The 27,424-nt window shown below is 44.9% G+C and overlaps 1 protein-coding gene across 1 annotated transcript; it reads right to left on the bottom strand.

Moving 5' to 3' along the window:
* Positions 1-1,814: 1,814 nt before the first annotated feature.
* Positions 1,815-27,424, bottom strand: LOC309553439 (hemagglutinin/amebocyte aggregation factor-like). Its single transcript, XM_082254640.1, has 5 exons — positions 27,341-27,424; positions 13,776-13,851; positions 8,359-8,547; positions 3,194-3,346; positions 1,815-1,975 (listed from the first exon to the last, which is right to left on the bottom strand). Exons 1-5 carry the CDS (start codon positions 27,396-27,398, stop codon positions 1,933-1,935), a joined length of 519 nt encoding a protein of 172 aa, XP_082110766.1. The 5' UTR covers positions 27,399-27,424; the 3' UTR covers positions 1,815-1,932.

Raw genomic sequence — 27,424 nt, 5'->3', positions numbered from 1 at the left:
GATCCTTTAACTGATGAACACTTTGCGAAGATCCTTTGGCCAATTCACCACTGCTATTGCCAAGTCAAGTTTGTGTGAGTTGCTATCATGTCAGAGGGCAGTTGCTCACTACCTTTCTTCAAGTAAAGTACTGGAGGAAGGACTTTTACTGAAAGTTCCTTCAGTTATCCTACAAGTGAAGTGCCGGGGAAAAGGACTTCCACTAAAAGCTTCTCCAGTCTAATTAACTTTTTTTTTCCATTGATGGCTGCATGCTGGTGAGTCATAGCTGTAGGCTCAGGCAATGGCTTGCCACAAGAAAAATATGTGTTGCTCCTGATGTTGCAGAAGTGGTGGCACTGCAGGTACTAGTTGAGTAAACTACACATTTCTTCATGCCGGTTCATGGGTTTGACTGGCAGTCAGAACCCAGTTACTCAAAGGGGACTTTTTTGCATTTCTGTTTTATATGCTGAAGTTCAAACTTGTAGCTGAACATGCCTAGCTAGTTAGATTAGGTAGTATGTTTACTTTGTCTCTTGCAGGAACACCAAGAGATGACGTGTCAAGAGTTGCCGTTAGGGGGCAAGATTCCCAGCATGTGCCTCTACGGGAGTGTTAGCGGTAGATGCATGTGAGGTGGGATGGTCGCCTAGTTAGTTGTCTAGGATGTATAAAAAATAATGTACGTGTATTTTTCCTTCGCAGAATTGCAAGGAGCTTCTACTCCCCAGTGGGATCCTTCCACTGCAACATACTGTATTATATTGTGTAGCATAGCATGCTGGGTGACTGTATTTATATCCAATTAGCACATGGGCTCTTGGTCTTCCTCTAGAGAGAGGTCCAGGTGAGGACGGGGCTGCCGCCCCACCTCAGCGCCAGCTGCCATGCGGCCTCAGGGAGGGCGACCTGAAACATTAAAACTGCAACCCATGGTTCTTATGAGAGATGACTGAGGAAGAATGTCCATGGATCCTGTCTGATACTACTAAGGAAGGCTGCCGCTGGTGCTTCAGAAGCCTTGTGAGTACAGACCCCCCCCCCCCCCCCACAGGGGATCCCTGAGACTTGTGCTGCTAGATCCCTCTCTGGGTAATAGCTAAAAGGGGACACTGGATAGTGTCTTGAAGAGGCAAGGTTCACTGAGTTCCTTCAGCTACAAAAGGACTTGTTTATTCCGTACAGCTGCTTTATGGTCCTACTGATAATCTGCTACACAGTTCTATTGAGAGAGTGGTTCTCACCTGTGAATAATTTGGAGTATCCTACTAATTCCCTTCTCCTATCCAAGTTCTCCAAATAAAACACAAAAACAAATCCCCTAGACTGGTCATTGGAAATAACCAGCAGAAGAGTGTGTGTGTGCACCTAGCTGTGTAAAAATACTCTGTGACTGGCTGTGGTTTAATCAGTGAGAGATGCGGGCACAAAAATTCAAGCAGCTTCTGCGGGGGTAGCGCCACAAAAAATAAAAATCCACATTTTAGATGTTGGCATATGGACAATAGGTTTTGTTTATTTTTAGTTTTTTTTTAGCACATGTATTTATTGAAAGGTACAGCGCTACAATATTTGGACACATTACTTGCTATAACACAAAACTATAATAAAGAATTTACTATAAGAGGAAAAAACTCATAGCCCTCTGAGATACAACCAGTTGACTCCTACACCTCCTTCTCTTGCAATGAGAAAATAACAGTCCAGAACCTTCAGGTATTGTGCACATATACTTTTTAGGAACTTTTATTGACATGGTTGTAAGCAAGACTCTTGATTAAGAAAGTGTAAGATAGTGATTATATTTTAAAATCCAATTTACATTAAACACACCAGGATTATTTCATGTTAAGAAGAAATTATTGTACCACCAGGAGGCTAGAGGTGGTATTATATCTGGGAGCAAGGCTCTAGTTTTGCTGGCATATTTTGGGCAGTATTTTGTTTGGCTCAAACATTCTTTTCACAGGATTGGAACTTCCAGCGTCTGTCCCTAAAAAAAATAACACAATGATAAATACATGTTAAATGATCAAGAAGAAACATATGCTGCTACTCTTACCCCAGTGTGTGGTTGAATTCAATCCAGAGAGAGTCAATTTTAAAAGAGAAGTACATCTTTCTGAAAAAAAACCCCAAAAAAACATTTAAACTCATCTAAGTGGGATCGATGCTACATCTGTCCCCCACCGCAGTGAGAATTGAGTGATCAAAGACCGCTGATCACTCAGTTCTCCCCCTCCGCTCTGAGCAAAGAGACGTGACTGTCTCTCACTGGCTCTCTGCTCTGCCCCTTCAGTGTTCACTGGAGTGCTGGGCTGAGGTGGAGGGTGGGAGGGGCTGGAGTGTGTTATGCATGGATTTCAAGGCTCATGAGTGCAATATGCACAGGGTGCAGGGTTGATCCCTCTTCCACACCAACTTATCACTACAACCCCATACACATTTCACTTCTGTACCCTTACTCAGCTCTGGCCTCTATTTTCACTTCTGTACCCTTCCTCCATTACCCCTCCCTCCTGGCCTCACCTCTTCACATGCCCCCTTTTCCACTGCCCTCATTTTCAACCCCCCCCCCCCTTTTCTCCCCCCTGCCTTCAAAGCTCTACCATCTTCTACATATGCACATACCTTTCACCATTCAGCATCCACCCAACTATTATCTTCTGCGGCCACAACTTATATTTTCTACCCATTGCACTCTGTGTGGAGCCTCTGGGAGAAGTACGCTGTAAATACAGAGGCTGGGCATTGTGCACACAGCTTTTATTTATTATGACTTGTATGATTACGTGCAGTCTTGCTTCTCATCCTTGAATAAGGGGGAGCCCCAAACCCTCTGAATTGTGTTGGCTTTGTTTTTTTTGTTTTTTTTTACTTTTACCAGAGTTAATACACATTACTGGACTTGCCTTATAACTAGCTGCCATTGGAGAAATGCTCTGTTGATGATCAATGGCAATGAGCTTTAGATTGACGAGCAGTGTAAAAGTGACTGCTTACAGTGGATGTCAGTGAGGCGTTGCCTCCCTTACTTTCGTGGTAATTGTAGGTGGGATATTAATCTGCCACTGCTCAAGGGATTCCTAACTATTTCAAACCAAAGTCCAGTAGGGGGGCTGTAAACTCAGTATATGCTCAATGGTTCTCCTGATTGGAGATCATCTTAGTAAGAATTGTATTGCGACTAGCAGCTTAGTAAAATACATACTCTCGCTTGTTATCGTGGTAGCTGTGCGCACCAGTTAGGTGCGAGTTGGGAGGCGCATTCCATCTCAAGTAGGCATCAAAGTCATTGACGTAATCACTCCATTTGCAGTTACGGGTAACTTTTGCTTCTCCTTGGCAGCAAAGGAAATTCCACCTAAAAATGAAAGATGTTGCCATTGTTCCGGGTCATGAAAAAATAATTTTATGGAAGAGCAGAAGTTCAAGCAAGTTTATCTAAGCTGACCACACAGAGTACTTGGTATCAATTCTGTGTTAATCAGCCTGTCTTTGTAAATACCACCACCATGACCCTCGTAACAGCAGAAATGGTTACTGAAAACGGTTTAGTGTTAGCATCTAGCGATGACCAGAAAAGGGGTGAATGTAAAACATTGACCCCCAAAAGGCTACAGGCTCAGATAATCCAGGCTGGGTCCTTAGAGACCTCACATCAGATTTCAGAGGTGTTGACTGACATTTTTTAATAACTTCCTTTCTCAGGTGTCCCTATGTGCCTTAAGACTACTACAATTGTTCAGTGTTAAGTCTGAATTACTAATGCCCAGCATTAACCAGTGGCAGCCTGTCAATAGGGGGCACAGGGACGCCGCCCCCCCCCCCCCAAGGCTAGTCATCCTAGTCATCATCATTAAAAAAGAAATAAATCACTTACCTTTTGTGTGTGATCTGTTCCTTTAAGAGTGTGCGGGGCGCCGGACACACTGGTGTCTATGGAAAGTGAAAGGAGTTTGTAATCACGTGACTGGGTCCTGGGAAGCTCATTGGCCTGCGTTTAGACTGTCCTCGGGGCGCAGAACGATGCGCCCCAAACACTCCCACTATTGCATTGGCCTCCTGTGATTCGTCCATAGGACGTAGTAGGCAGGGCCGATCCTGGGCGGGTGCACTGCGCACAGGCGCCGCAAGCTGAGGCAGAGGAGGGGCGCCAAAGCTGTCAGTGCTGCCTGGCTCCTATCACAGGATCTGCACACACAGATCCTCTCAGTCTCCGGGAGATTCAGGCAGCTGTCGGGGGGTGGGGCACTGATGTCATGCAGCTACAGCCCGGGAGGAAGAATATCTACCCTGCTGCTGAGATGAGGTCAGTAAACAGGGAAGATTGTGCAGAAACTGACCTTTGGGGGTGCAATGATTGTACTGGGGGGCAGACTGCTGCTCCCCTCATGTCAAGTGCAGTGCCCACCATGTGATGTACTGTGCCCACCATGTGCTGTACTGTGCCCACCATGTACTGTACTGTGACCACCATGTGCTGTGCCGTGCCCACCATGTGCTGTGCTGTGCCCACCATGTCATGGGCTGTGCCCATCAAGTCATGGGCTGTGCTGTATAGTGCCCTCTGTGTAATGTGGTGTGCCCTCTGTGTAATGTGTTGTGCCCACCATGTAATGCGGAGTGGTGTGCCCACCATGTAATGTGCTGAGCTATGCCCAACATGTCATGTGATGTGCCTACAATGTAATGTGCTGTGTCCACCATGCCATGTGCTGTACAGTGCCCATCATGTAATGTGATGTTCCCACCATGTAATGGGGAGTGGTGTGCCCTCTGTATAATGTGATATGCTCACCATGTAATGCGGAGTAGTGTGCCCACCATGTAATGTGCTGTGCCATGCCCACCATGTAATGCGCTGTGCCCACTATGTCACGTGCTGTGCCATGCCCACCATGTCATGTGATATGCCCACACTGTCATGGGCTTTGCTGTAGAGTGCCCACTGTGTAATATGCTGTGCCCACCATGTAATGCGGGGTGGTGTGCCCACCTTGTATTGTGATGTGCCACGTCCACCATCTCATGTGCTGTGCCATGCCCACCATGTCATGTACAGTGCCCACCATGTAATGTGTGTATATTTTATATATATATGTAATGTGTGTGTGTGTATATATATATATATATATATATATATATATGTATGTAATATATGAATATATTGCATGGGGCAATTCCTAAACTAATAGGTAATACAGTATATGAATATATAGCATCGGGCAATTCCTGTACTAATGGGCCATTAGTACAGGAATTGCCCCATGCTATATATTCATATATTACCTATTAGTACAGGAATTGCCCCGTGCAATATGTTCAGATATTCCCCATTAGTAATTAACCGCTTTTTTTGCTGCAAATAAATGCCTATGTTTATGGACCTCAAAAAGTAAAATTTTTCTGTTTGCGCCCCCCCCCCCCCCCAAAAAAAAAATTTTCAGCACCAGCCGCCACTGGCACTAACCCCAATAAATATGAAGTGCTTTTAAAGGCTGGTTGTGGCACATATCAAGAAGACCATCGACTTCAGAGTGGAAGCCCATCGGAATAAGTACAGGGAGAACTGACCCACTGCAAATGCTATCTCCTTGGTGATTCATCTAGCTCTTACTCACTTGAAGTATAAGGATTCTTATATTAGATTTTTTTTTTTTTTTAATTTTAGAACTGCCTTAAATACTATTTCACAGAATCTGTTTGATAAACACTACTAGGAGGAGGCTAATTTTTGTGCAACTGAGTACTAGCCTTTTTAACAAATAGGCCACATTCTATTTGAATTCGTGTTTCATCCTCTTCCATTATCCTCAATATCTGCTTCTCCAGGGATGCATCTTGAGCCCCTTACTGTACACACTGTTGACCTACAATTGCTTCTAAGAATCTGAGCAATCTCATGAAATGTGCAGATAATACAGCAGACTCAACATTTATTTGTGACGAGTCCATATACAGGCAGGAAGGGGAGAATTTGGAAGTCAGGTGCAAAGTTAACAATTTCTTCATTAACATAAAAAATACAAAAGAGATGATTGTTGTTGGACCTTAGAAAGAACGGCACCAATGCACCCTTCTGTCTATATCAGGGGTGCAGCGGTTGAGATAATATTTTGCTTTAAATATCTGGGGTTGCACATCTCGAATGACCTCACCTGGAGTGCCAATACTGCCATCATAGTGTACAAGGCCTATCAATGAGTTTACTTTTTGAGAAGAAGGAAGTGGATAGGCAGGTGCAAGTCTACTTTCTCCACTGCAGGTGGCACTCTTCCCCAGCCCTACTGCAGTTGGAGAGATAGTCAGGAGGAACTCGCTTCCTCTATGGTTCACTGGGGAAGCATCCAATTGACTCCATGTGACTCTGGCAGCCATCTTGGGTCAGGCAGAGTCTTTTTTAAGGCCCTGGCTCCCAAAGTTTGGCACTCATTTGTGCGTTCAAAGAGTACGGAGAGGAACTCCACCTGGTAGGGACAGTACTAGTGGCAGGGAAAGGTTCCTGAGGAGGGAAAGCGTAGGGATCGCAACTTCTCTGGCCACCTACCTGTTGGGCCCAAAATGGCCAACCTGCATTCTTCCCCTCTCTACAAACGCGACAGTCCGACTGCACTCTGCTCTGTATACACTGTAAGTGTTCCTGGTTGGGCTTCATTCCCACAGGGTTATTTGTGAACCTTTTCTGCATTATTTCAATACAAATTCTTTCATTGCACGTGGACTATGTATGTTATTCTACCGCACTGTGCTGCACCCTACCTACAAGTGTGCTACCCTTGGTATTGAAGTCCTCATCTTGCTTTATAGGTATGTGGTAGAGTGTATCCCCACTTCTTGTATTACCATTTGGTACAGTGATTGCTTTGCTGCAGATAAACATGCACAGAGGTAACGACTGCCCAGAGAATTATCAACAGCAAACTGTCCACCATCATTAATCTTTACAACAGCAAATGTAGGAAGATGACCCTCAGCATTATGAAGGAACCTTTCCATCCTGCACATGGACTGGGCCTCCTCAGGGTGGGGGTTACACAGCATTAGCACTAGAGTGACCAAGCTGATGAACAGCTTTTTTCTCAGATGTAGCAATATTACTTTTCTGTGCTTTGATACAATTTGAGATAGAGAATACTGCACTTTATGATTGATAATATTGCAATATTATTGAGCATCCTGCTGCTTTTTATGTTTAAGTGTTGCCCACAAACAAATTGTTCATTTAAAGTGGTTGTAAGGGCACAAGGTTTTTTTTTACCTTCTGTGTACAGCATCCCCCACCTAATACTTACCTGAGCCCCCTCTCAATCCAGCAATGTCTTGCCTTGTTTCCCTGAGGACTCTCACTCCTGACTGGCTTTTGGCAGTAACGGGAGCCATTGGCAATCACAGCCAGTGAGCCAATCAGGGGATGGAGGGAGCAGGCGGGCCGAGCTGCGGCTCTGTGTGTGAATGGACACACAGAGCCATAGCTCGGGAGCTTGCCTGCTTAGGTTCCCTCAGAGCAAGCTGTGAGGGCACCCAGCAGAAGGGAGGGGTCAGGAGTGGGACCCAAGAAGAGGAGGATTCAGGCTCCTCCCATGAAAAACCATTGCACAGAGCAGTATGACAAGTCTATTTGAAAAAAAAAAAAAAAAAAATACCACTTAAATATTTTTTATCTTCACACTGTAATGTTTATATATGTTTTTATCTCAATTTTACTATTGTTCAGCATAACCTGAGTACCTATTTCATAGAAATAATAATATACAGCTGTATAAACTACCTATAAATATACTGTATGTACATAAAAATGTACATTGCAACTAGAAGGTGCACACATTATTCATAAAAATAAAAAAAATTATTCCAAAAAATAAAAAAAAACAATTCATGTGCGAACATGAAGTGCATATTCGTAATTATTACAAAATGGCAAGTGCACCCCCATTAGTGTACTAAAACTCTATTTCAGTTCATAGATTACAGTCCTTGTGCATAGAGTTCATATCTATAATCACCACCAATTAAAGGTAATTCTCAATTAGTGTGCAAAAAATATTTCTGAGTCATATATTAACAGTCCTTGTGCAAGGAGATAAATGTGTCAAAAGTAAAGTAAAATAAAGATCAGAAATTCTTCACACTCCTGTGCTCTATTCACTACAAACAATTGTGCCAAATATGTCAGAATGAGTTTATGAATATTTATGGATAATTGATGTCACTTTAGGCACCTTCTAGCTACAGTATCACTTTATTTACACATTTAACTATATTGTATTGTAGAGATAGGGATTTAGTGGTAGAAGTGGCACTCTGTGTACATGCATATCATGTTTTTGGAATGACAATAAAATTTCCTTATCCTTAATTACTAATGTGATTCACCTTCTATCTTCTTTCTTATTATCGTGGTAGCTCTTCATGCCAGTTATGACAGAGCCGAATGGGCAGGTGTAACTGAACTCTTGGTCAAAATCATTGATGTATCCGGTCCAGGAACAAGAAGCTGCAGTGCTGAATGTGTTCTGACAGCTAAAATCCCAAACACGGTCTTCACGGTTATTGTCATGCGAGCTGGGAGATGAAACAGAAAGTCAATGTATGGTTCTTTAATATACAGTATACAAATACTAGCAAGATAAAAAAATAAAAAAAGTAAAAAAAAAACAAAAAAAGCAAAACCTTAAGAGCACCCACCACTTCAACATGCTTCTGTGATACTTTATTTAAGATTGAGGCCTCATGCACACAGGGCGTTAGGAAAAACAAGCTGCAAAGCCACTACCAATGCCAGGAAAAAGCAGTTGTAAAAACGTGCTTTTAGTAGCTTTTTCCATTGGCGTCAATGCGCGATTAGCCGTTTTAGCTTTTAAGCAGCATTTTTCTGTCTCTATTCAAAATCAATGGTTGCCTATGAGCCGTCGTTGATACAACTTTCAGCCCATTTATTTGAATAGAAGTCGCATCCAAGTCGGATAATGATGATCCAACTTGTGGCGCAACTTGTGCTCTGAGAATCTTGAAGGGGAGCTCCACGCCAAAATGGAGAAAAAAATGGCGTGGGGGGCCCTTTGAGCCTGGTATGGATCTTGAAAGGGAACCCCACGCCAACATGAAAAGTAAAAATGGCGTAGGGTTCCCCCAGGACCATACTAGATCCTTTGGTCTAGTATGGATTTTAAGGGGAAATCCCACACAAAAAAAAGGCGGGGGATCCCCCCAAAATCCATACCAGACCCTTATCCGAGCATGAAGCCAGGCAGGAAAGTGGAGGGGATGAGGGAGCGCGCCCCCCTCTTCCTGGACCTTACCAGGCCATACGCCCTCAACATGGGGGGATGGATGCTTTGGGGCAGTGGGGGTGATGCAGAGTCCCCCCTGCCCCAAAGAATCCCCCCCCCAAAGCACCTTGTCCCCATGTTGACAGGGACAAGGGCCTCTTCCAGACAACCCTGGGTGGTGGTTGTGGGGGTCTGTGGGCAGGGGGCTTATCGGAATCTGGACACCCCCTGTAACAAGGGGCCCCCCAGATCCTAGCCCCCCCTGTGTGATGAGTATGGGGTACATTGTACCCCTACCCATTCACCCCAAAAAAGGTAGTGTAGTGTAAATAATGACAAGAGACAGTTTTGAGAAGTCCTTTTTTAAAAATCTTCCTCAGATCTTCTGCCTCAGGTCTTCTCCGCTGCCAAACTGGTCCTCCTCCGACTTCTCCCATGATTATGTCAGCTCCGCTCTTTGCAGATTCTTATATAGCCATGGGGCATGGCCACACAGTGATGTCACCCAGAGATCCCGACCCTTGTGTCATCACGCGTCATCAGGTGACACAAGGGGCAGGGTCTCCAGGTGGCCACGCCCCACAGCTATAAAAGAAGCCAAAAAGAGTGGAGCTGGCATAATCATGGGAGACATCGATGGAGGAAGACCAGGTTGGCAGCGGAGAAGACCTGAGGCAGAATTTTAATAAAGGACTTCTCAAAACCGACTCTTGTCATTTACACTGCACTGCCTTTGAGGTGAATGGGAAGGGGTACAATGTACCCCATACTCAGTCACATAGGTGGGGGCCGGGATCTGGGGGGCCCGCTTGTTACAGGGGGCATCCACATTCTGATAAGCTCCCTGCTCGCAGACCCCACAACCACCACCCAGGATTGTCGGGAAGAGGCTCTTGTCCCCATCAACATGGGGACAAGGTGCTTTGAGGTGGGGGGGCGGAGCCCCCCTGCCCCAAAGCACCCACCCAACCTATTTTTTCCATTTTGGTGTGGGGTTCCCTTTCAAGATCCATACCAGACTTAAAGGGCCTGGTATGGAACTTGGGGGGGACCCCCACAGTTTTTTTTTTTTTCATTTTGGCGTAGAGTTCCCCTTCAAGATCCTGGCCCTGGCGTTTTTTTTTGCAGCTTGAAAACACCACCTGCAGCTTCAAAACGTTTGTATGTGCATGAGGCCATAGAATAACATGGAGGGGCGTTTTTAAAGAGGAAGTAAACCCTCCTCTGCAAGTTGTACCTATAGGTAAGCCTATGATAAGGCTTACCTATAGGTACTGTAAATATCTCCTAAACATGTACCGTTTAGGAGATATTTACCTTACATGCAGCCAGTGACGTCACTGGCACATGCGCTCTGAAGGAACGGCCGCTCGTGCCGTTCCTTCAGAGCCCCGTGCCGTGACCGTCGGCTCCCGCGCGCGTGCATGACGTCACCGCGGCTCCGGCCAATCAGATGACCGGATGCCGCGATCCCGGAAGACGGGCGACTGGACATGTCGCCCGTCATAGAGGTAAGCGGGCGGCACAGCGGGGGCTCGTTCTAAGGTAAGTTTTTCATAATGAGCTAGTATGCGATGCATACTAGCTCATTATGGGTTTCTCTTTCAGGGTGAAGAAAAAAAAAATATGTGGGTTTACAACCTCTTTAAGCTGCAAAAAAAAAAATGTCTGACGCTCCTAAAAGCAGCTGTAAAAAACGCCCTGTGTGCATGAGACCTGAATAAAGCATGGCATGTGCCCCTGTGTATGTGTGTTGATTTTCGATGCGTTTTAAAGGGGTCCAGTAGAAGCTTGGCTCAGTAGTACCCCTATTCAGCAGGTCCCCAGCTCATTAGTACCCCTGCTCAGCAGATCACTAGCTCATTGGTACCCTCATTCAGTGATCCCTAGCTTACTAGTACCTTCACTCGGCATATTCCCTGCTCAATGGTAACCCAAGCTTTGCTGATCCCCAACTCCATAGTAACCCCTAGCTCAGCTGATCTCCCACTCAGTAGTAACCCCCAGCTTGGCCGATCCCTCCCCCTTAGTAGTAACCCCTAGCTTTGCTGATCCTCTGGTTTGCCTATCCTCCTATTTCTGGTCCTCGCTCACCTCCTGCTATATTGCTTCCATGCTGTGCACCACATGTGACATTGGCTAGTTTCTCCTGCTCCAGTCCACCAGTTCTGCTCATTCTTTGTCGTTCAGTGCTCTCTCTCCAGTCCCCACTCACTTTCCGCATGTTGCACACCTCGTGTTCTGTCTGCTAGTTGCTGTGCTCCAGTTTAGACCCTGCTTACCTTCCTGCTGCTCCACGCTGCATACCAAGATGTGACGTCTGCACCAAACACTTCATGAATATATACAAATAAACTGGAAATGACAGCTGAATACATCTTTCCGGTTCACTTGTTGGTTTCCTAGTGCATACTCGGATATGTCATACCTGCAATACCTCCAAAACAAAGTGTACCCAACTCTAAATAAAAGCCCCTCAAAAGTTTGTCATACCTGCAATACCTCCAAAACAAAGTGTAGCTAACTAAATAAAAGCCCTTTAAAAGTTGCCGGGAGCTGTTAGTGAACATTGTCATAGACATCTATAGAGGCTTTGGAGACAATTTGAAGCACCAAGAAAGCGACATGGGGTGTAATTTCTGAAGCGAAGCAAACAAGGTGTAAATCAGTGTTAATTTCTTAGACTAAATTAACACAATTTTAGTCCACTAAAATACGACTAAAACAAACAATTCAAATGACTAAAATATGACTAAAACTAAAATGGCATTTTAGTCATAAGACTAAAATACGACGACTAAAGCTAAAATTACATTTTAGTCAGAAATTGAAAATTGACATAAAAATGAACACTACTCTGCTGGCCATTTCTCAGTTGGCAGCACAATCCCATCCAGAGCCTGTAATAATAAAACATTAAAATTTAAACATACAGGCAATAGAGTTTACATTTTTTTTTTTTTTAATTTTAAAGTTGCACTTCTGTTTGTCAAAAAGCAATATTTTTGTTGGTTTATGAACTTAGTTTTATTTATAAAGACATTATATACTGTATCATAATGGCTAAATCTGTGTAGCACCCTCCTAGGTAGGTGCTAGTGAGAGAGTATAGTTTTTGGCTCTGTCTGCCTATCAGAGGAGCAGCAGGCAAATCTATATTGCTTTCTGCCTACCAGAGAGCAGGATCTGTGTGTTAGGTCTGCTCAGTGTGCGATTCATTGGGTCTAGATAGTGTTTCACACTGGTCCAATAGGGAGGCTTGTTTGATAGTGTGAGGAAACCTGACCAATGGGTACACAGGCTTTGATACAGTCCCGGTGATTGGCGGAGACCGGCTGTCTCAGTGCATTATGGGATAAGCCAGGAGCACATGTGCTGCAAGGTCTTTGGCTAGTGAGCAGAGTCCCGGAGGGAGGGTGGCGGCTGACTCTTCCTCTGTAGTGGTCACACGTGGTTGCAGGCGGTCGGCCTGGGGAATCAAGGAAACTTAACTGAACCCAGAGGTCCAGGAGAACTGACTAGAGGGTAAGAGACACTGGAGACCCTCGAAAAACAGTATCGTGAGTACAGGGGGGCCTGACCTGAGGGGGGCCACCTCGGAGTAGGATAGCCAGAGGGCGGGTGTCAGTGTGTCAGTGAAAGGGGATACTAGGAGAGTATCTTGAAGAGAATTAGTTCATCAAGTCTTCTGGATAGAGGCCTGATCTGAATTCACCCAGTGGCAGGGTGAATCAGCAGCCTGGCTGCATCATCAGATAGGAGTCCTCATATCTTGTGAATAGTTAATCTGGAGCATCCCACTATTCCCTTCTCCTATCCCTAATTTAAATAAAACACCAAAAACAACTACAAACCCTTGGACTGATCGACTGAGCCAAGAAGTAAATTGTTAATTTGTACATGCTGAAATTGCTAATGGTAACCCGGGGGGACCCAAAGGTGTGGAATCCAGCAGTCCTCAAGGGGGCAGTGCTACATCTGTGTCTGTAGTGCTTGTTCAAACCCTAATACCATAAATAATACCATATTATTACATTTTTACTCCAGGAATATATAATGAGTGTGGAAATTCTGGAGAAATGTTTAAATTCTGCATTACAAATTACTTAAGCCCATTCGATTTGTAGTGGACTAAAACGTATGAGATTTTAGTCAACTAAAATGTATTGGAGATTTTAGTCGACTAAAACAAACAATTCAGATGACTAAAATACCAATAAAACTAAAATAGCATTTTAGTCAGACTAAAATACTGCCAAGACTAAAACTAAAATGGCATTTTAGTCAAAAGACTATGACTAAAACTAAATGGAAATTTGCTGCCAAAATTAACATTGGTGTGAAAAGGACTGTAAACTTACCATTTTATTTAGTGACCGGTTCTTTGATTGGCATTCTTTGCTATAAAAAGGTGTGTTGTTAAGAGAGTTGCTATCATCAAACATTTGCTTTCACTTGGAAATAATGGACTCAAACCTCCATGACAATTCTTTCATGTTGCAATAAGAGACTTTTTTTTACCTGATGATCAAACTGATGCTCTGGTGGCTCTGACACTCATAATTGAGAGGTTGGTCATAATCATTGACCCATCGTTCTGAAGGAAAGAACCAGAATTCTAAATTATTAACATGATAAAAAAAAACTATGGCTGCCCTTGTATAAAATGGCTCAGTGTGCCACTTCTGAAGACCATGTATGAAACAACTGTTAGAGGAGATGTAAGTAACATCTTTGTGAAGTTTCAGAAGGTTGGAGCCTCTATATCACAGCAAAAAATATATATATAAAAAAAAAAAAAAGGGATTTTTGACTTACCGTAAAATCCATTTCTTTGATCTTCATTAACGTACACAGCTACTGATCTTCTTAACCATTAGATTATACTACCCCCTACAGGAGAAGGACACTAGGCAGAAAAAAATCTGGCTACACCTATGAGCAGTCCCAGGGGGTATACTCCCTCTCTCTGCTATAGGTTTTCTTACAAGCAGTGTCAGAAGAATTACAACTCCACAGAGGGGTGGGTGCAGTGTCCATCAATGATCAGAGAAATGGATTTTCCAGTAAGTCATAAATCCCATTTTCTCTTTCGTTTATTGATGGACACAGTTCTTCATCTTCTTAACCATTGGGACATCCCAAACCAATGTTAAACATGAGGGGTGGGAACAGCAAAAAATGTATTCCCAAGGCTAAAACTATAGCTCAACCAAAACAATCGGAGCCCACCTGAAAAGAATAAAACGCCCTCAAAAGAGGACCAGGTCCTCTAAACAGCAGCTTGTAAAACTTTGCGGCCAAAAGGAAGCATCCGCAGATGCCAACACATCCACTTTATAGAACTTTGTGAAAGTGTGCACCGACGACCAGGTGGCCACCTTGCAAACTTGTGTCACTGACGTCTGATGATGTAAGGCCCAGGAGGCACTGAGTGCCCGAGTAGAGTGCGCCTTGACAGGGAAAGGAGGAACCTGACCCTTGAGGGAATAGGCCTGAATCAACGTCTGTCTTATCCATCTGGATATGGTCACTGAGGAAGTGGACAACCCACACCGAGGCCCATCCATGAGCACAAATAGGGAGTCTGACTTCCTAAAAGACTCCGTAGCTGCCAGGTACACCCCAATTGCCCGGACCAAATCCAAGGCATGCAAGGCCATTTCCTTCGAATGTTATGGTCTGGGACACAGGGAAAGCAACACAATGTCTTAATTCACATGAAAATCAGAGACAACCTTTGGAAGGAATGACGGACAGGGGAGAAGAACCACCTTATCTCTGTGAACCACCAAGTAAGGTGAATGACAGGATAACGCTGCCAATTCCGACACCCTGCGTGGAAAGGTGAAAGCCACCAAAAAGGCCACCTTCTGGGACAGCGTAAGCAGGGGAATCTCCCGAAAGTTCTCAAAAGGAGGCTTCTGGAGGACTGAGAGCACCAAATTGAGGTCCCAAGGCGGCAATGGAGACTGCACTGGAGGGGCCAAGTGCCTAACTCCCTGAAGGAAAGTACACACCAAGGAGTGTGTGGCCAAGGGCAGTTAAAAGAAGACCGCTAAGGCCGACATCTGGCCCTTGATAGTACTCAAGGCCAGTTTCTGCTTAACCCCCCCCCCCCATTGAAGGAAGGTCAAGATCCGAGCCACCGGCATAAAAGCGTGGGTGAACCCCAAGAGACTCACACCACGCAATGTACATCTTCCACGTACGATGGTAGATCTTTCTAGAAGTAGATTTACTAGCTTTTAACAGCGTTGGAATCACCGACTCAGACAAACCTCCATCTATCAGCACCTGGCATTCAACAGCCAAGCCGTCAAGCAGGATGGAAGATCGGTCCTTGGGACAGAAGATCCTCCCTGAGAGGAAGGTTCAAAGGAACGTCAGCGACTAGCCACACCAGATCGGCGTACCAAGCCCGGCGAGGCCAGATCGGGCCACTAAGATGACCGGAATCCCTTCTGCCTCAATCCTGCATAGAAGTCTTGGCAGCAGCTTGAGAGGAGAAAAGGTGTAAATCAGACAATACTGGGCCACCAGCGCATCTGTGGCATCTGCCAGAGGATCCCGTGACCCAGCCATAAACCTTTGCACCTTTCTGTTGAGCCGAGACGCCAACAGATCCACCTCAGGGATGCCACACCAGAGACACAATTGATGAAACACCTTCGGATGAAGGGACCACTCCCCTTGGTCCAAAGCCTGCCGACTGAGGTAGTACGCCTGCCAGTTTTTCAAACTGGGAATGTGTACGACGGAGAGGACTGGAACGAACCGTTCTGCCCACCTTAGAATGCCGGCTACCTCCAAAGCCTCCAGGACACTACTTGTGCCCCCCCGTGTGATTGACGTATGCCACATTTGTGGCATTATCAGATTGAACGTGCACTGGACATCCCTGAAGACGATCCGATTAATGTTTCAGGGGCAGTCTGATTGCTCGGAGTTCCAAGACATTGATCGGTAGTCTGGACTCTTCCGGTGTCCAGATCCCCTGAGCAGAATTTTTGCTGAGGACGCCTACCCAGCTGGACAGGCAGGCATCCGTGGTAACCACTGTCAAATACAAGGGGAGGAAGGATTTGCCCAGCTGAAGCGCCAGGGAACAAAGCCACCATATCAGGGACTCTTTCGTTCCCCCTGCTCAGCCGGATCGGATTGCCCAGAGACTGTGGATTCTTGTCCCATTTTCCCAGAATCTCCCTTTGCGGGGACCCCATATGGAACTGTGCAAACAGAACCACCTCGAAGGTAGACACCATCAGACCCAGCACCCGCGTGCAAGTCTGGAGGGATGACCATCTGCTGGACGGCCAGGAGATGAATTGCAGCCTGCAGTTTCTGAAGTTTGTCCAGAGGAAGGAACACTCTGGCTAAGGCTGAGTCCAGAGTCAGACCCAGATAGTCCAGCTTTGTGGACGTAGACTTTTACAGAGCAGACTTCTGAAAATTCAGAATCCAGCTAAACTCCCTCAGAGTTCGTATGGTGATCTCCATGTTTTCCACCAGAGCAGCAGGAGACTCTGCTCGCAGAAGGAGGTTGTCCAATTAGCCCAGTGCCGCAATCCCCCCATTAAGGTAACAATGCTAGCACCGGGGCAAACACTTTTGTGAAGACCAGAGGAGCAGAGGCGAGACCAAAGGGGAACACCACAAACTGATAATGCTCCTCTCCCACAGCAAATCGGAGGAAGTGCTGGTGACCGGCGCATATTGGAATGTGAAGGTAAGCATCCTTGATGTCGATAGAGGCAAGAAAATACCCCTGATGCAGGGATGCCACCACTGTGCGAATGGACTCCATTCTGAACAGGCAGGCTCAAGTTGTATGGAAAGAACCTTGCCGGGGGGTAAGAGCTAAACTCGATCTTACAGCCGGACCGCATGACTTCGTGGACCCACTTTTTTTGTACCACGGAAGTCCACGGGACTAGAAACCAGCAAAGACGTTCCCCCACGCTGAAAGAGCCTTGTTAGTGAGTCTGGAAAAGCCCGCTCTCGACTTGCCAGAACAATTTCACTTGGATCCACCAGAAGGAGGCCCTGAAAGGTTTTGATCCCTTATTAGTGGCCCCTGAGGGACCAAAAAAACTTCTTATGAGCCGAGAAGGGTGGCCCACATCTACGAAGAGAGACGTCCTTGCCCTTACTAGCCTATGGAAGAAAGGTACTCTTCCCCTCTGTGAGACCCTTAATGATGTCATCCATGGTAGCTTTAAACAGGCGATCTCCTTGAAAAGGAAGATCAGTCATGGCCTTTTATAAGTCTGGTCCACAGACCAACATTTGAGCCAAAAAATACGCCGAAGGGCCACTGCTGAAACAGAGGGCCTAGCGACTAGGGAAACCGCGTCCAAAGAGGCATCACAGATAAACTGCAGCCCCTGGACCAATTGGTCCGCCAGCTCAGCAAAGATAGGGGGGGATCTGCTCCCCCTCCAGGTAACGACGAAAAAGCTTAGCCCACTTGGTCAGAGTTTGCAACACCAGTGCAATGGCAAATACGGTACTGGCCTTAGTGCTGAACTAGCCACACTGTTCATATTGTGTGTCACAGCCTCCATCTTCCCATCAGCCGGGTCCTTAAAAGCCAGGGACTCTTCAACCAGAATCATGGTTGCCTTGTTCAATCTAGAGACCGGAGGGTCCACCATTGGTGGAACAGTCCAGTTTTTAAGAAGGGACTCCTTATAGGGGTACCGCATAGCAAATCGCTTAGGGACCACAAAGTGACGTTTTGGCCGTTCTCACTTTTTAGCGACAATTCTTTCAAAATAGGCGAGGAAAGGAAACACCTGTGACGCTCTGGATGGCTTGTTAGTGCCAAAGGGAACCGATGCTTCCGTCACAGCTTCAGCTGTGCCCTCCATTTTTTAAAGGTCTCACGCATAGAAACAATCAGTGCATCCACCAGCGCCTTTTCGTGCATGGCTACAGGAGTGGGGGAATCATCTCCACTATGTGAGAACTCAGGGCGCGTAGTCGCAAGACCCAGCAAAGTGACCCACGTCCTCGGCGAGTGAGTCAGATTTTGAATCTGAGGAGACAGATGAGGCAGGGGAAGGCAGGGGGTTCTTTTTGCTAACCTGTCGCCCAAAAATCACCTTTACCTGGGAGGTCTTCAGAACTGCCGTCAGTGCATTAATGGATGGTTGGGACCCAGAGGGCCCCGCAGCCTCAGAGGAAATCAGGTGGGGAATGTGATCCAAAGGCGCCTTGAGTCGATAGGGGGACCCCCCAAAAAAGGTGTAAAAACACTACTAAGGGACACCCCCACCGCTCCAGCAGCACCACTCGATCGCCAGTAACAGAGCACCTAATCAATGCTCAGCAGAGAGGGAGAGGACCTCACCAGACTCACCACCCAGCAGAAACAGGCACCTGCAGCCACCAGGATAATCTGCACTCCACGTAAGGAGACCAGGAAGTGAAAAGATACAGGAGTCAGCACCAGGGGATGAGGAGGGGCTCCCACCGCCAAAATCTCCACCCATAGGGCTACACTGTCATGGCTGTTGCTATTTTCAATGGCAAACCACCACAAAATGGCCACCGGACTACACAAACATGGCCGGCACACAGGCTACAGCAAAATAGCGGCACCAGAAGGGATTCCTAGGCCTCAGAATACAAGACAGGCAGGAAACAGGGCCCCCACCAAGTACAGCCCCCATCGCCAGCATAGCACCCTGCCCCCACCCCTGAAGGGGAACCAAGCCACCCCACAGCCTCAGTGCAAGTGAAGGGGGGGGGGCGAGATGGCCCCCAGGGAGCACCATGAGGCGGGTTGCCTAACCGGAAGGAGGGGAACCCTGGGGTCTGACCATCCCAAGGAGGGGCCCGCGTCCACCTCAAAACCCTCCAGGGAGAGAGAGAGAGGACAGTTACTTACCATACCAGGCAGGCACCGCTCCAGACAGAACCTCCTCCCCATCGAAATGGGGAGGCTGTCAGCCAGGAGGAACATTGCGACTCGGGCCGAGACCCAGTCATATGCGACCCCGCAAGGTGTTTAACTCGCAGGCCAGCCCCAGTCTGGTGGGGCTATGTCGTGGCTGACCTAGCGCGGAGCTGAGGTCTGTGCGTGCTTGCTGACCAGACTGGGGTGACCACTGGATCTAGATTATCCAGCCCTTTGCCCAGTCCAGCAGTTGATTGTAGGTCTCACAGGAACACACCAAGAGAAAAGTCTATCTAAAAAGAAAAAATTGTCAGCACCAGAGATCCCACCAGGGAACTAGGTCCTTGCTCCTGACTAGGCAGAAAAGAGGGAGTATACCCCCCCCCCCCCGAACTGTCCATAGGCGTAGCCAGACTTTTTTTTCTGCCTAGTGTCCTACTCCTGTAGGGAGCATTATAACCCAATGGTTAAGATGATCAGGAGCTGTGTCCATCAAACGAAAGAGAAAAGAAGCAGATTTCAACTGTGTTTTTCAAACAAACTGTATAGGATAGAAGTACATTCCATACATTATTGGATAGATAGAGGAAGGTTCAAAAGTTTATGGTCCTTGAGATTGTATGTAGTCAACATGAGCACCATGTGTTGCACAACAAACATCAAAAGACAGATTCTGGCCTCGCGTGAATCAACTGGATGCTAGTTCAACTGAAATTACAGCTTCAACAATGCGATGTCTTAGATCTTGAAGAGTAGCAGGCACAGGTGGGGCAAACACTTTCTTTTATGTAACAGTCTTCGGCAAGTCTCTCATATTCCATGACTATGCAAGGATTTTCACTCCCCAAATTCTAACATTGTAGCAATTAACTTTACCAGAGAGATAAAATGTTGTAACTGCAACTTGTATGGCGTCATATGCAGACTGTTTTCAAGAAAACGCCATACTGTGGTTTGAGGAATTCCAAGTTTAACGCTTGCCCATGTTGTGGATTTGCTACGGCTCTATTCGAACACACCCTGGATACACTGAACATTTTCATCTGACGTGCAGGAATGATCAGTGCTTTTTCAATTGCATATGCAATAGTCTTCAACAAATTTTGTAAATTTGCTGATGACAAGATGGCTGTTTGTTGAACCGGCAGCGTAATTCACATTGTACTTAAACAATAGATTCACACTTTCGAAACTGCAGCACACAAAAGAACTTCTCCTGTGGCGTCACCATTTCCCATATTTCCTATAAACAAGAAACAGCGCCACTGTGTGGCATTGAATGGAACTTTTAGGCGGGCTTTTAACTTTGAACCTTCTTCTATCCAGTGATGTACAGAACCTGCTTCTATCCCTTACATAATCTTCATTGTTTTGAATAATCCTGTATGTTCGTGCTATAAAATGCCCTGTGTGGATTGGTGCATAGAGTAAACACCCTATTCTCTGGTCTATGGATATTTTATGGCTCAACTCCAGGGTAAGCAAGTATGGTCTAAATACAAGAGGCATGTGTATTCTTTTTTTTTTTTTTTTTTTTTTTCCCTAAAAAGTTGTGTATTCTTACTTAAATGCTGGGGTGCTTTGTACACCGATTAGCCATAACATTATGACCACCCACTATAGCCTGTCGAGGCATGGACTCAGTGGTGTACCACCAGGGGGCCTCAATTGCGACCTGGCCCATGCACAAACCTGTCACATTAGGTTTTGTGGCGGAAGGCAATTAGAGGAACTGATTCCCTGTATGCAGCAGCCAAAAGTCAGGTTCTTCTATTCCCTACCACTGCTTTCAACTGCTACATTCAGGGGATCAGTTCCTCTAAATGCCCCCCACTTCACTGATCACCCTCTCTGTGTCGGCTGCCCATTACATATTACCAGACCCTTCCCTGCTCTGCCGGCTTCCCCGTCACCTCTGCCACCAGTTGCTAAGAGAGATTTTTCCTGGATGGAGAGCAGGTAAGAGTCTGGTAAATATGTAATTCACCAGCCACTCCCTTTTATTAATGAACACAGTAAACGCTGTTTATTATACTTCAGTTAATGAATGAACAGGAAGGCTGTGCAGAGTTCTTCTTGTTCATTCATTCTGTGTAGCCGAGACTGCTGAAAGAAACTGGGGAATGTTTCCCCTTTACCCCTTTTTTCTGTCTCAAAAGTGAGACTTCAGGGGTCTAATTAGACCCCTGAATTTTTTGCCAGATCAGCATGCGCATCCCGTCTGCTTTCTTCCAGATCTGTGCAGTAATCCAGTGTGAAAATGTACCTTTGTGCAGGAGCTTATTGTAATAAAAACTGCAACTGCATCAAGGAAGCACTGGGAACTTTTAGACTTGCATGTGTAATCAGAAGGAAAACCTTCTGCTCAGCAAATGCTGACAAGTGGTTACTCCATGTGGAGGGTTCAATACTGATTCTAATATTAATAGGTGAAGTCATGGTTTTCTCCGAGTCCATCCAAGTTTTATTCTGTGCTGAGCCCTGATGAAGAGGCCTCCTGTAGTTTTCGTCTGGAAGCCTGTAGTTGGTGGGGCTTTTTGGGACCCTCCCACAGCTCTGCTGTCTCATAGTTGCCAACATTTGAAAAAAAAATTCCAGGGACAATTTGCAGCACAGCTATCAATTACTTACTTTAAAATGTACCACTCCCGCTTCCCTGAAACTCCACCCACTCCACATAATTACTCTCCACCTACTTCTCATCAGATTATAGGGTCAACTGATGCATTGTGAATACAGGAGGTCCGCCACTCAGTACAACGCCATTTAAGGAATGCTTTGCATTTTCTGAATGGATGCAAAGCACTCTCCTATTGGACACGGTAGAGATCATGACATCCCTTCCCCGCCTCTCTGCCTTGTCCAATCAGAGAACACTTTGCATTCATTCAGAAGAAGCAAAAGCATTCTTTTAATGGCGCCCGTGCCAAGCAGCCAACCTCCTGCGTTCACAAAGCAGGAGAGCAACTGCTTGTCCCAGGACCGGGAAGCAAGTGCAGATCTATTTCGGTGATTTCCAGCTTCCAGCCGCATTTGGCAGGAATGGTGTATACATCATTATATTGGTCCAAGCTCAACCAATGTACCTATGTATGATATGCCAATGCCCGGAATTTTTATAGTTAGGTTTTCAGGTATGTGAGAATAAATTAGTGTTAACAGGTCGTCACAATCAGAGTGAATATTTAAAAGTTTGATCATCCCCATTTTAAAAATATTATGCCAGGAACTTTTTCTCATCTTTTTTCCTCTTGTGGTCTATAGAACTATCCAGCAATATTTAGAGTAAATATGACCATAAAATAAATGCGCATCAGTTTTAAAGGTATCCTATTACAAATATGACCATAAAATAAATGTGCATTAGTTTTAAAAGGCGTCCTATTGCAATTAATTCAAATAAAAATGAAATTTTATACTAAATTAGTTGTAAATTAATTTAAAGTATTTCTCTCTTTACTGTTTATAAAAGCCAGCATTAGTCAGATTATCACAAGTGTACTAATTGCTTGGTATATTGCCATAAGGATGACTAGACTCTGTACAGAGAAGCTGATCTTCTGTTTCTTACAGTCCAGAGACTGTACTTATGTGGTCTAAGTATCAGCGCACCCAATGGCCACTGACCTGCAACTGTGTGCCTGAAGCATAGCATCTCCCCCTGCACGTGTCAGCTCAGAATTGAGGGGGCAAGTGGCAGCTTTGTGATGCCCACGCGGGATCTCCCTCTGGCTAGCAGGTTTCTTCCATGTGTTTTGTGGAGAGGGGAGGGGCTGCTCCGGTCAGAGGCCCCTCCCCTCTCCACTGTACACAAGGAAGTGACCTGCTAAGCGGAGGGAGATCCCGCGCGCGGCTATATTTTCTCTTCGGCTATCAAAAAAGCCAATTTCCAGTGATTTTTCCTGGGACACGGACAGACCGAGACATGGGTCTGAAAACCGGGACTGTCCAGGGAAAAACGGGATTGTCTGCAGCTATGCTGTCTGCACAGGCTATGTACAGCAGTGATAATGTCACTGCTACCTTTAAAGGGTAATTTCTGGATTTGCAAAGACATTTGGTGCACAAAAAGTGTATTTGTGGCTATTCAGGAATACACTGTATTTAAATTACATTTGTTTTGCCTAGAGTACAGTTTTTAAAGACAGGGATTAGTCCCCAAAAACAGGCAGACAACTATGCAACAAAAGTACAGCTGATGCCACGTAAAAACTAGGGATGCCACCTTTTCTTCATGCTAAACCAAAACACTTTAGCGACACACAGCAATTTTTATTTTGTGGTATACACTATACAGTAGCATTGTAAAAGATCTAGGACACCTTTGGGTGCCCCAAGGAGAGTAGTAATGCTCCCACGGCCCTTCCTATCCAGGTGTGACAGGGAGGTTGCACGGGCCCCTGGAGCATGGGGAGCCACGGTCCGGTCTGAATAATGTGTCTGGGTTTCAGGCAGCCAGAAATCTGGACACATGATTATAAACCCGGTCTGTCCAGGTGAATCTCGAACAGGTGGCAACCTTAGTAACAATAAACCATGGCAATTGTGCTGCTAAGGTGATATTTATGGCTCTTCTTACGTACATCTAGCAATGCGCCTTTTACTGTCTAAAACCACAACAAATAGGTCTAAGCAGGCCCAACACACAAAAACGCATCAGAGGAAATTGACTAAATCTGGAGCAGCTGTGCATAGTAACCAATTAGCTATCTTTAGTTTGTTCACTTAAAAGGATAAGTTCACATTGTATGGGGAACTTCTTGCTATACTGCTGTCACAGGGAGAGAGGGGAATCTGCGAGCGGCTGCAGCAGTGGGAACATGTTACATGGTCCACCCTAAAAACGGGCAAAACATGTAATATGTTCCATAAAGGTGAACTTATCCTTTAAGCTTTGGAAACCAAGCTGATTTGTTGCCCTGCACAGCTGCTCCAGATTCTGGCTGCTCCAGTTTTAGTAAATTCCCTCCAATGTGTCTATACACGTGCATTAGCACAATGCATAGTGTGACCTACATTAAAGTTATAGGCCACTCACACTGCAGATATGCAGTTCTGAGAAACTACAAGCTCCGGGACGCTTTGCAGGCCTTTAGCAGCTGGAGGTCTGCAAGTTAACACTTTAACTAGACTTTCACAGCAACTTCAAAATGGCATAAGGGCCCAACTGATAACTCAACCAAACTACATCCCAATTCATCTGTATAGGGATAAAACCAGGCTCATATTGCCAAACTATGCTACCATTCTATTTTGAAAATCGAGACCATCCTGGCATAAAAAAAAAAAAAAAGATAGTTGTGGGGAATGAATACCAGTGACCATCAACCAAAAATCCAGAAAAAACATGATACAAATGTTATAAATTAAGGTGCAGTTCAGTGAGTAAAATAAGTATTTGATCCCAAAGCAAAACATGACTTAGTACATGGTGGAGAAACCCTTGTTGGCAAGCACAGAGGTAAGACGTTTGTGTGCAAACCTGGTAACCAACTACATTTCAAGAGGGATTTTGGTCCACTCTTCTTTACAAATCTTCTCTAAATTCTTAAGGTTTCTTGGCTGTCCCTAAGCAACTCGAAGTCTCAGCTCCCTCCATACATTTTTAATAGGATTAAGGTCTGGAGACTGGAAGCCACTTCTTGACCTTAATGTGCTTCTTCTTGAGCCACTTCTTTGTTGCCTTGGCGGTATGTTTTGGGTCATTGTCATGCTGGAAGACCCATCCATGACCCATCTTCAGTGTCCTTGCTGAGGAAAAGAAGGTTCCTATCCAAGATTTTACGATACATGGCCCCGTTCATTGGCCCCTCAATGCAGCAAAGTCAGCCTGTACCTGCAGCAGAGAAACAGCCCCAAAGCATAATGTTTCCACCTCCATGCTTGACTGTAGGGATGATGTTCTTAGGGTAATAGTCAGCATTTTACTTCCTCCAAACACGACGAGTCGAGTTAATGCCAAAGAGCTTAATCTTGGTCTCATCTAACCACAGCACTTTCTCCCAATCCTTCTCTGAATCATTTAGATGTTCATTGGCAAACTTCAGATGGACCTGTACATGTGCCTTCTTGAGGAGGCGGACCTTGCGGGCGCTGCAGGATTTCAATCTATCGATTGTGTTACCAATGGTTTGTTTGGTGACTGATGTCCTTTGACAACTCTTTGGTCTTGCCCATGATGGTGGACTTGAATGGAAGAAAAATGATGTGGCCATGTGTCTTTTATACACAGAACGAGTAATTGTTAGGAGCACCTTCTTAAATTGACAGGACTAATCTGTGTACCACATAAGCACATACTGTGGCCAGTCTGTGGGAGCCAGAATTATTGTTGGTAGGGGATCAAATACTTATTTTACTCACTGAGCTGCAACTCAATTTATAACATTTGTATTGTGATTTTTATGGATTTTTGGTTGATATTCTGGCTATCATTTAAAATAAACCAATGATAATTATAGACCTTTCATTTTTTTGTAAGCTGACAAACTTACAAAATCTGGAGGGGATCCAAAAAATAATTTCCCCACTGTAGTTGTCGCTTAGCCTTGTTGCCATGTCCTATGCATGCAAACATAGGAACAGGGGTGCAGAAAAATTACAGCAGGTGCTCTGGACTGATGAGTGAAAATGTGAAATATTTGGCTGTAGCAGGAGGCAGTTTGTTTACTGAAGGGCTGGAGAGCTGTACAATAATGAGTGTCTGCAGGCAACAGTGAAGCATGGTAGAGTTTCCTTGCAAGTTTGGGGCTGCATTTCTGCAAATGGAGTAGGGGTTTAGGTCAGGATCAATGCTGAGAAATACAGGCAAATACTTATCCATCATGCCATACGACCAGGGAGGCGTGTTATTGGCTTGTAAATTTATTCTGCAGCAGGACAACAAATCCAAACATATAGCCAATGTCATTAAGAACTGTCTTAAGCACAAAGAACAAGGAGTCCTTGAAGCGATGGCTTGGCCCACCACAGAGCCCTGATCTCAAAAGCATTGAGTCAGTCTGGAATTATATGAAGAGACAAAATGATTTGAGGCAGCCTACATTCACAGATCATCTGTGGTTTGTTCTCCAAGATGTTTTGAACAACCTACCTGCCGGGTTCCTTCAAAAAGTGTATACAAGTGTACCTAGAAGAATTAATGCCGTATTGAAGGCAAAGGATGGTCACATCAAATATTGATTTCATTTGGATTTCTCTTCTGTTCATTTACTTTTTTTTCCTTATTTTAATTGATAAAAAACAAACAACTCTATTTCTGGAAGATTTCTTCATTTAACAGCAATTTTTTACAACTGCCTAAAACTTATACTGTATAATTTTTAATGATATATGTTCATTGGGGCAGCCCTATATATCCATTACATATGCAGGCTCTGCTTCCTGCTGTGCAGTGCTACGGAATCATTTTGTTCTTTACAGTTTCTTCCTACAATGGAAGTCATTGAAAATAATGCACTCCCTGTGTGATCTTTATCTTACCTGAGCAGCTGTTAAGCAGTCAGGCAGAACCTTTGTAGCAGTGCATCTTGTCTTCCAGGAATGGCTAATCTACAAATCTTTTTATTTATACTAATATAATCAATATATGGAAAAGCAAGCATGTAAAAATGTGTAGGTAATCAAAATCTACTTTAAAGTGGAACTAGATCCAAGAACTAAAACAAAATATAGTATAGCCTACTGTGCCTTAGATGTGGTGGCTGTATTTGTTTTCTTTTTTTTCAGACTATGAATATTTTCAGCAAGCACAGAAACTACCTGTTAATCCTATAAGTATCATTTCTTGCAAACTGAACAGACAGAAAAATAAAAAAATAATCCTATCTTGTTTCTGAAAAACCTCTAACCCCAATAATTGCTCATGTAATGTAAACCAGCAAAAGCAGACATGTTTAAAAAGTCTGGCCTGTGTGGCAACCATGGCTCCCCTCCATTGATGCGGTGAAGCAGTGAACGTCCCAGGTATAGAAAGAGTGTTGTTTGCAGGATGACTTGGTAAAAATAAAAAGGAAAAAAGCCAAAAAAAACCCTAATGCAGCCACCATATCGAAGGACCAGCAAGCTACGTTATATTACAATTTTTTTTTTTTTTTGGGTTTAGATATGATTTAAGGAAAATACTGCAATATTAACTGAAATACAAACTGCTAAAAAAAATAGAATATCCCTTTAAAGTTACCTTGAGGTGCAGCCATTGCCACAGTGACACTCAGCAGGAGGGCCAAAACCACCATCATAACTTTACTTCTGGATATGTCTTGAT

Source organism: Pelophylax lessonae (genome assembly GCF_965119305.1).
Source record: "Pelophylax lessonae genome assembly, chromosome: 4".
NCBI classification, from domain to species: domain Eukaryota; kingdom Metazoa; phylum Chordata; class Amphibia; order Anura; family Ranidae; genus Pelophylax; species Pelophylax lessonae.
Note: the sequence above shows the minus strand (reverse complement) of the source record. Positions and strands in the feature narration are given on the sequence as shown.